This window comes from Apium graveolens, chromosome 3 (genome assembly GCF_009905375.1).
Source record: "Apium graveolens cultivar Ventura chromosome 3, ASM990537v1, whole genome shotgun sequence".
In the NCBI taxonomy this organism is placed as follows: domain Eukaryota; kingdom Viridiplantae; phylum Streptophyta; class Magnoliopsida; order Apiales; family Apiaceae; genus Apium; species Apium graveolens.
This window is the reverse complement of record NC_133649.1, coordinates 191,124,186-191,134,095: the sequence shown is the minus strand read 5'-3', so window position 1 is coordinate 191,134,095 and position 9,910 is coordinate 191,124,186. Positions and strand designations below refer to the sequence as shown.

The 9,910-nt window shown below is 36.2% G+C and overlaps 1 protein-coding gene across 13 annotated transcripts; it reads left to right on the top strand.

Moving 5' to 3' along the window:
• The first annotated feature begins 4,476 nt into the window (after positions 1–4,476).
• On the top strand, positions 4,477–8,659 carry LOC141712989 (alpha/beta hydrolase domain-containing protein WAV2-like). 13 transcript variants are annotated; one of them, XM_074516162.1, is made up of 10 exons: positions 4,480–5,320; positions 5,544–5,673; positions 5,744–5,917; positions 6,042–6,096; positions 6,186–6,301; positions 6,551–6,606; positions 6,708–6,744; positions 6,843–6,910; positions 7,463–7,686; positions 8,319–8,659. In XM_074516162.1, exons 3-6 carry the CDS (start codon positions 5,859–5,861, stop codon positions 6,552–6,554), a joined length of 234 nt encoding a protein of 77 aa, XP_074372263.1. In that variant the 5' UTR covers positions 4,480–5,320; positions 5,544–5,673; positions 5,744–5,858; the 3' UTR covers positions 6,555–6,606; positions 6,708–6,744; positions 6,843–6,910; positions 7,463–7,686; positions 8,319–8,659. The 13 variants fall into 13 exon arrangements, 5 of the variants coding, with proteins under 5 accessions (XP_074372264.1, XP_074372263.1, XP_074372266.1 ...); XM_074516164.1 differs by having other exon boundaries at positions 4,484–5,320; positions 5,839–5,917; positions 7,613–7,686; XM_074516161.1 differs by having other exon boundaries at positions 4,484–5,320; positions 5,839–5,917.
• The last annotated feature ends 1,251 nt before the right edge of the window (positions 8,660–9,910 follow it).

Here is a 9,910-nt window from a genome sequence, read left to right as displayed (position 1 = left end):
AGAGAGATGCGAGGGAGGTGAAAGAGAGAGAGGTGTGAATTTCTGTGTAATAGATTTGGGGGTGAATTTTTGTCCAAATAAAAGTGTATTCAATTTTTGGTGCCAAAATAAAAGTGTAAAATAATTTTTGGTATCCCGCCATCCCCAATTTCAGTGTTCCCGCATGTCTTTTCGGTCAATTTGACCAAAAGCGTTACTATTATTGCAACATTATTTGAAATATGTTACACGTTTTACAATTTTTTCAAATTGGACCTTAACCATGCAACACTAACGTATTTTATGTAACACTTTTATAAATTATTGCAATATAGTTGAAAAATTTGTTCTACTGCAACATTTTCTGCAACACAATTATATTTTGTGCTTGCAATAGGCCATATTTGGTGTAGTGTTCCTAAGCGTGGGTAACCCCGGTCTAGGAGACATGGTTTGAACCACGCCTAGAAAGTATCCTTCCTAAACGTGGTTTAGCTTTCCACTGCTCAAGTCATTCCTAGACGTGGGAAACCCTCGCCTAGGAGACATGGTTTGAACCATTTCTAGGAATTATGTCTCCTAGGCGAGCTTTGGCTCCCCCAATTTTTTTTTAGTGATAAAATTGAAATTTTAATGCTCTAATAGATCCTAGGCGTGGATAACCCCGCTTAGGAAGTAGTGCGTGAACCACACCTAGGATTAATGTTCCCTATACGTTATTTTCCAGAATATTTGTTTTTTCTTATTTTTTATAAATAAAAGGGTTTTTGCTTCATAAATCCTCGGTAGAGATGCACAAAAACTAGATCGGGCCAGATTCTGGCCGGGATTTATAAAATGTTGGAATTTTTGAAATCAGGTCGGGCGATGCTTTTTTTTTAAATCGGGCCAGGTCGGGCCAAATTTCCTTCAAAAAAACTAGGCCCGTTTAGGCCCGCAGATCGGGAGGGATCGGGCCGGGCCGCTAGAATTTTTTAAATAATATTATTTTTTTAAGTAATAATATGTGATTTTCGTATTTTTTTGGATTGTATTTGTAAGTTTAGGCTTTTATTTATACGGACACACTCTTAATTAAAATTTAGACAAAATTATTCATAATATATATTAGAATAGTTTAAAATTTTAAATTTACATCTTCGTAATTCGATCTTAATATTAACAAAAGATATTTACGTATAAGTAAAAGATGTGTAACTATCAATTCTCTAAAGAATTTATTATAAATTTAGGACTTTTATTCGAAATTATATTTAATTATAAAATAAATTTGGATAAGGCATAATTTTTCCAGTGTTCTATTCAAATATTTATTTAAAACCAACATAAAATTCGGGCTTTTAACAGGCCCGATCAGGTTCAGGCCGAATTTTTACGAAAAATATGAGGCCCCTTAAGGCCCGTGGGCTGGATCGGACCGGGCCGGGGTTTTTTTGGATCAAGTTTTTACCGGATTTTTTCCGGATTGGATCGGACAGGCTTTTCGAATTCATATATTTTGTGCATCTCTAATCCTAGCGTGGATAACCCTCGCCTAGGGACGTAGCTTGAACCACGCCTAGGAATTATGTCTCCTAGGCGTTGTTTAATTTAACATTTACTTTTTTATTTTTCTTAATGTAAGGATTTTTTACTCTATAAATCCTAGGCATGGGTCACCCCGCTTAGGAAACGCTGTTTGAACTGCGTCTAGGAATTATGCTTCCTGGGCGTTCTTCATTTAGAAAACACTGTTCATTTTCTTTTATCTTTTGAGGAAAAAGAATATTTTACAAATATTTAAAGACTTTTTAAACAGTCTTTCCTTTTGGTATAAAACATTCTATACTTTTCCAGAGTTTGATGGAATATTTTTTAATTTTGAAATTGGTGGGTTTCCCGTCCGTGGATACCGGCAGACCCATGTTTTTGGGCCCAATTACATTCTACAGCCGCTGAGTGACCGGTTGGTGGAGGTTATATAAGGAGTAAAAGAGTGGTTAATTTCTCGCACTTCACTCAAACAAAATTAATATGCAAAAATCCTCTCTCAATTTCCTCAGCTCTTTGTCCACCACAAGGCAATTTCTGGTGCTCCGCACCACCACTTCCCTTACCGTTTTCTGGGGTTTCTTTGAAGATTCCGTTTGAATCTTCATCTTCTTTACCCCTTCTTTAAAGTTTTTTGGGTTTCAAGCACTCTTCGCAAAAATATCAATGACGGATTCTAACTCGTCCCTTTCAAAACCTCCTCAGACCGTTTCTCGCTCCACTAGGCTAATCAAGGTAAAGAGTCTTCATTCATGCTTCTGTTATTTTACTTGGGGATTTTTTTGACTGAATTTGGCCAAGTCTTCCCCAACATGCTCCATTTAGATGCATATATGTATCCTTATGGATATGATTATGATAAAGTAGGTTTATAGCTCATATGTTTGGTATTTCCGCTCCCTATAGGGTTGAGGCCCCCGACTCAAATGACAGGGCGTGTTACCATAAGCCTGGGGATAGGGGATATTCGTATCTATAAAGAAACTCTTTATGCGGGTTGTCGTCTTTCCCCTCACCCTTTTGTGTTTCTTTTGTTGGTCGAAGCCTGTATATGTCCAACCCAACTTACTCCCAAATCATGGCATTTTATTCATTGGTATATGGCTCAATCCCGCAAAAATGGCTTTGAGCATAATATGTGTGTTTTTCTTATTTATTTAAATTTTTAAATGCCCCTAATGACCAAGGTTGGGTCAAGATAGTTCATAGGTCTTTGACTCGTTCTTGCTTCATCTCTGACACTAACCCTGATTCTTATCCTGACTGGAAGAGTGAGTCGTTTTATATTTACTTAAATGCCGAGGAGAATTGAGACCATTTTTTCAGGCCAAGTTTTCCAAATGCGTAGATGGTTCTTTGAGGGATTTGAAATTAGGGATAGACGAAGATGCGGCCATCAAGGCCATAACAGCTTGTAACTTGCATTGTTGTGCTATCATCCTATTTGAGGGCAATTTGAAAAATTTAGGCCTTAGTGACCTGGGTCCTGAGGGTATTTCTTTTCCCTTCTGACTTTGTTGTTTATTTCTCATGCTTTATTATTTTACTAATATTCGCGAACTTTTTCAACTAAGGCGATTTTTGGACTCCATTTTCAAGAGAAGGGAGGCATGTGCTAGCCGCGGTACTTCTGTTGTGGCTCAGCACAAAAAACGAGTGATGATTGGACACGTCCCTTCGATCACCGTCGCGGAGACCATCCCCACCTTTGTGTCCGAGAGGCCTCGCAGCCTTGATGAGGACAGAGAAGAAATACAGTGGTAGGGAGTTCAAATACTGCTGCTATTTGGTCTGAGAGTGTGGTTATACCACACGACTAGGCTGAGATCGTGGAGTCTTCTGTAGACTTGCAGACTGAGCGCCTTGGCTCCTAGGCTGTGGCCTCGGTAAATCCGTTTTCTCTTTTTGTGTCGTTCTTACTTGCTTATTCTTGCACTTGTACTTTATCGTACCATGGTTTTGCAGATGAACACCTACCTTCAGGTTGCTCTTCATAACCTGAAGGAGGTGAGAGTTAACCTGACTATCGCCAAGAAGGATAGGGATAGGTATCTCAATGTCTCAGAGGCTAACTTTACTCACTTTCGGAAGTGGAGAATGTGTTGGCGGATGAGAAGGAGAAAGTTTGTAGGTTGGAGTTGGCCGCTCAAAGAGGCCGTGCTGAGGTGATCGCGAGTATAAGGCGTCTAAGGACTTCTAGAATATCCTTAATGCCGAGTATGATGCGAGCTTCCCTGATACTTTTACCCCTTGCTAGGAGCAGATCGTGGAAGAAATCGGGAAGACGTTCCCGGAGTGACTCTCAAAGTGTATCCAGTACCTCCTATCCATGGACAAGAGTCATCATCTGAGGAGGTTTGGGAGTCTTCGTGAGATTCTACTTTCACGACTTCTCTTGTTCCAACCTCTTCAGTCGAGGCCGCTACTTCTCCTCTCCAGGATGTGACTCCTATGGAGGATGACCCCATTCCTCCTGCTACTACTATTGATGTAAGGAGTGATGATGTCTTGTTTAAGGATTCAGATGTTAAGTGTTAGTCCCAAAGTATCGTAGAAGTGGGGGTTGAATACGATACCTGCAATCTTTTTCGATTTGTTTCAAGTTCTTCGTTAAATCTACGGACTCAAAATAGACACAAAACAATTGAAGGAATATATTGTTTTATTAATATAAATCTTGAGGTTGCTACATTCTAATCAATCAAATGATTAACTACAATAAATTCAACAACATAATAATATGTTTACAAACTTAACAATTTGGCCTCAATAGAGCTTCGTAAAATACAATTGGGAGCTGAAGAAGATAAATGATTGAATTCAATTCATTCTGCTTCTTTTGTGTAGACTTTTAATTTTCCAAATTATGTGGCTTTATTATAACCACTTAATTTTAATTAATTCTGTAAACAAATGAATTGACCAAGTCATTAGTTACTCTTAGAGTGTGCACACACTTGGAGAATAAATTAACTGGCACCAAGAGAGGAAGTTCTTTTCCCTTAATTACGACAACAAGAAAACAACCCCCATGCCTTAGAATATCTCTCAGTTGTGCCTGGAGGCTTCCCTAGAGTTGTTACTTGTGCCATGAAATAATTCTCAGTTAGAATTATTCTCCAGTTGTGCCATGAAGAGTTTCTAACCTTTAGCTTTCCTCCACTTACGCCATGAGAGATTCAAGTGCTTTTACCTCAGAAAATTATTGCCATTGCGCTAAAGGAGAGAATTTTTTGTATTTAAAATATTTTCTCTCCACTTACGATAAGAAAGGGTTTTTTAATTTTTTTGATTTTCTTCCTACCATACCTCAATTTCTTGCCGTCTTTGATTCTCTCTATGCTATACCAGCTTGATATCTTCTGAATGATTAAATTGATCCTTTTTTTATGTGCTGATGCTTAGTGCGCTGGTCTGATTCACAAAAAACTACACTACAAGAAAATGACCGATAGACCATTTTTTACATCAGTTAAAATCAAAACCGATGTTTAAACTACTCCATCTCTCTCGCTGCTTCTTTCTTCTCTCTCGCCCGACTCTCTCCTTCATCTCCTTCTTTTTCCCGATTCTCTCTCACTCACTCACTCACTCTCATCCTTAAACATTGAAACCCAAACTTATACTACCTTAATTAAAGTCGTTGATTTGAAACCCCTAATTTGAATCCTAGATTTCAAGTAATCGAACCCTAACTTTCAACTGAAATGGCCGATTAGCTGCAAGTTTTCGTCGATTTGTGCAAAGGAGGTTGAACATTGGTCGATTTGTGTAAAGGAGGTTGAACCCTAGCTCGAATCCGCTGTAATTAGTAAGTGTTATTCTAATTTCTTTTCAAAATTCAATTTTCGGTATTTAATTCTTTCTTTTTGTGAAATGGGTTGCTTGATTTTGGTTCTTGATTGTTTTGTTGATGTGGGTTTTTTGTTGTTTTTGTATTCGTATGTAAAAGTTGTTAGCGTGTGCAGTAGGTGAATTTTTCACTCTGTTGACATGAATTAGAAGTTTGATCGTGAGTGTATTGAATTTTGTAGGAGAGAAAACTTGTGGCAGAGATAATGAGAACAACAAAAACTGGGAATGAAGCAAGTTATATTCACTCATTAATTTCATCGTAGCTCTGTGAAATCTAAAATTCTAACAACACTTTGCTGGCTGCTGAAAGTATCCTTGCTTGTGTTTGTAATTCTTTATTGGAGGAATGGCCTTACTCTTTCTTTAACCTACTTATTAGATTGCTCTCCTGTTCCATGTTCCATAAAGCTTATGTTTACAAAGTCCTTTCTTATTTTTCAACTTTCGTGTGAGGCCTTCATAATTTTCCTACAGATATTGCTCACCGGCTTGAGATGGTGTGCATGATGTTACAAAAACTACAATGTAATGTCTTTATGCTTTCTTATAGAGGGTATGCATTAAAGGTCATGCTTCTGGCCTTGTTGTGTAAATGCATCCTACCTTCTAGAATAGCAGATTTTTCGGAAAATTATTTACTTGTTAAATCTAGAATGTAATGATTCTTGAAAGGACAGATTTGGTGCTAGTGAAGGCTTCCCATCTCAGCAGGGCATTGTAAAAGATTCCCAGGTTACTATTCTATTATTTCTAATAATTTTACTTTACCTGTAACAGAGATGTTATCGATTCTGAAAAGCATGTATCTTATTGTTGGCTAGGCTGCATTAGATCATCTTGTTCAAAGGATAGACATTGATAAATCTAGTATAGTAGTATTTGGAAGGTCACTTGAGGTGCAGTCGGAGTTCAACTGTGTAAAAACAAATCGGACAAGGTAGAGTTCTTCAGCAAATTTCACGATATTCCTTTTTAATTTTGTTTACAAACACTTGTTACTTGAGTTTGTCGCATCTTTTTTTGATAATGGTATAATTACTTGACAATGTGATGCTTAAGAATAAAACACTGCTACATGTCGTAGAATTCAGTCTCTGTAATAATAACAATATAAATACTTTTAGTACATAGCCAACTATAGGATTTACAGATCCTAAAACATGACCAATCTTTCTCTTGCCCACAGATAATATAACGGAAGCTCTTCTCTTTCTCTCTCATTTTATTGGAGATATTCATCAGGTATGCAATTTAATCTGATAGTAAGTTTTCTTTGTTTCAAACTTGCATCCTGACGAGCACGTTACAAGACTATCATAACACAATGATACATGTATGTGCAGCCACTTCATGTAGGATTTACTTCGGAAGAATATTACGGTATACTTAAACAGCAGCCTTTCCGCCTGCAGACTAATTGAAATATTTTGCTGTTTCACCTTTATTCTTATTATATCGCCTTAATTTATACCTATCAGGGTGAATGGAAAGACCAAGTCCCAACATGGGAGAATTGTGGCGGTAATAAGCCAACTTGCCCAGACATGTAAGTTTGGATGTTATAGTAGTGTGCTTCAGTTATGTAACTGAAAAGTTTAGAGGCGTCATTTTTGAATCCCATTGTTTTGAACAAAAAGGAGCATAAAACATGATAACATTAATCCCTGTGAGCTGCTGAAACATTTGAATTATGGTCCCGCATATAAGTTGTGGCATGCAATTTTTTACTAAATGTTTAAAAGGATGCTTGAACTTCTGAGCTATCTCTGTAGCATCTACAATTGACTGATACTCCTTGTCAACGTCAATATGCTTGCCCTTGATTTTCTTTAGTGTTTTCATAACTCGGTCTTTCTTGCCAAGTGAATATCTCCAACCATGAGGGAGATGAGATGTGAAAAAGTTGACTAAATTTGCAACTAAAATGCCTACTGTAACTAGCAACTGGAACATAATGGCACTGATATAAATAGTGGCACTGCCTGCATTATCAACCATTACATGGCTATAACTCAAAAGAAAACAAGTGCATTATTATCAATAAAATGTTTACTGTTGATCATAAGTTAAAAGACCTGGTTTCCGAATCCAATTCCAGCACCAAGTAAAAGCCTTCCAACAATGAGCATGGCAAGGTTTTGGGCAAGACCATTGCCAGTAGAACCAAGTAAGAAGAATGCAGAGGCGGCCTGCATGGTCCTTTTTAAAAAAAAATAGGAGGAATTTAAACATTCTATACTTGCTGTAGATATGCTACTGAAGGTATAAGAGCAGCTTGTGACTGGGCATACAAAGGTGTCAGTGAAGGTTCAGTACTAGAAGGTGAGTAAATTTTTCCTATATTAATCAAACTGGTATTTAAGATATTTTCAAGTTTTATCTAGATTTATCTTGCAATGAACTTTTATCTAAATTTATTTTGGAGTTCCTTGGTTCATACCGGAAATGGTGTTACAAATTCGTAGTTGTCAATTTTTTACTGGGAGCATGCTATATGTTCTTAAAAGTTGAAATATGAAACGAGAGTAAATAAATCATACGATATGTGTGAGCATCTTAAATAAGCTGCATCTTTGGAGCAGTTCTTATGTAAAGATGCAATATATTCATATATAATTGTACATACATAAATGACACATTTTAGGCCATAAACTACCATGAAAGCATATGGTCTGCCCAAAAGTTCAGGAGATGTTGGCTTCCTTTTGATTTTGATATTTATATCGTCATTTGCCTAAACTTCTTGCAAGAAAGGTTCGGTTCCTTGGGAAAAACATCGCAATCTTCTTATTTTCCTTATATAGCGGGCGATGATGTATTAGTATAAATTAATAATAATGAATATGCTTTGCTCTATTCCACAGTTAGCTCATAGTTCCTCTGCTGCTGGATAAATTTATAACATTTTTATTCATCGCAAATATCAGAATTTTGACATTTAATAAAAACCGCAGCTTTGCATTGGAAAGCAAAAATGTTCAATACCTGTCTCCGCAGCTATACTTGGGGACCCTTGTCCTGGAATGCTTAAAAGCTTAGCTGTAGAAGTTCTTTGTAGTTCTTGAATAGGCCCTGTGACATGAAGGGGTATGATGATTTCTGTTGAAGACCTACAATGCTCCAGAGAGGTGCTTGCCCTGCTGTGGAATATGATCTGCTTCAACATAGGAGAGTAGTAGGAAAATTTCATTTTGACTTGATAATGTCTAGATTTGAGAATTATGTTTTTGATTTTGTCAATGATATATTTGAATACTTTGTATTAGTTTGATAATAATAATGAAAGTTGTGGTTATTTAGATGTGATTCAATTTACTTGTTTTAGTTTTTGGTATTTTAATGTATATATATACATATACCTATTATATATATAATAGGTAAATATGTAACCATAGACATCAGTCATTAACTGATGTCTTATTATGTCTAATATATCGTTTTAATTTATGAAAGCGTTGTTGTATATGCACATTTGATATCGTTTCTTATTTTCCACATTGATTACTAACCGATGTCTTAGTATATCTAATACATCGGTTATTTATCTAGAAATGATGTATAATGTTATTTTTCATATTGGTCCTGAATCGATGTGAAAAACAGGGACCTTTTACTACACCCACGTAGACATCGGTTTTTTACATCTTTCACAACGGTCAATAACTGATGTCTATTGATGTTTTTCTTGTAGTGTAGTACCAGATAGAATTCACACAATCTCTTTACAATTCTGAGCTGATACAACCTGTTAGTCATTCATTGCTTTAATCACTGAAACCCTTGATCTCCAATACTTCAAATCAATACATTTTATTGTCACTAGAAGTCCTTTGACATTTTATTTTTCATGGAGGCTTGAACATATTAATGAACTTCTTTCCATGACCTGGTTACGGACTTGGAGCATTAGTTCCATGTTTTGATTCTTTGTATTTATCCAGTATTCATCTTCAGGGTTCTTATGCTTCACAGTTAATATTATTTATTAGTTTATGTTTCAGGTTAAATTATATTTCCTCAGTTACATATTACGTTACATTATACTTTACAATCTCCCCTATTTGTTTGTTAGAGTTCTCCAATCAAATCCTTAAAGGATAACTCAACTGACAATGAAAAAAGTACTTACTGAAAATCAAGAATAATATTAATGCATTATGGATCACATATTTAATTCCATATTTCTCAAATTACAAGTTAAAAAGATAAGAAGTGTTCCTATATCCGGAAAAAATAAACTAAGTCTTCTTTGTCTTTGTTTTCTTCAGCTTCTTTCCTTGACTACCTTCTCCTTCCTGAGTAGATTTAGTCTGAACATATTTTCTTTTGGTAGCTTTCTTCTTGGGATCTGATGCCTGTGTGGAGACCGGATGAGATGCTTCTTTCTCTTTTTCTTTCTTTCTATTCAGAAGTTCATTCAATCTAGCTTGAATAGAATCATGAGCTTCAATTTCAAGTGAATTCTTAGGTGGTGGATTGTTCAGCTCTTTGAGCATTAGTTGAAGATACCTGATATTGACAACTCTGTGAGAAGACTAAATAACAA

What these genes read in the sequence shown, in the direction of transcription:
- LOC141712989 (XM_074516163.1), top strand. Translation starts at nt 5,859, where the DNA reads ATGGTGTGCATGATGTTACAAAAACTACAATGTAATGTCTTTATGCTT. An exon ending in TTTATGCTTTCTTATAGAGG is followed by an intron (nt 5,918 to 6,041) that starts GTATGCATTAAA and finishes TTGAAAGGACAG; the next exon opens with ATTTGGTGCTAGTGAAGGCT. An exon ending in GCATTGTAAAAGATTCCCAG is followed by an intron (nt 6,097 to 6,185) that starts GTTACTATTCTA and finishes ATTGTTGGCTAG; the next exon opens with GCTGCATTAGATCATCTTGT.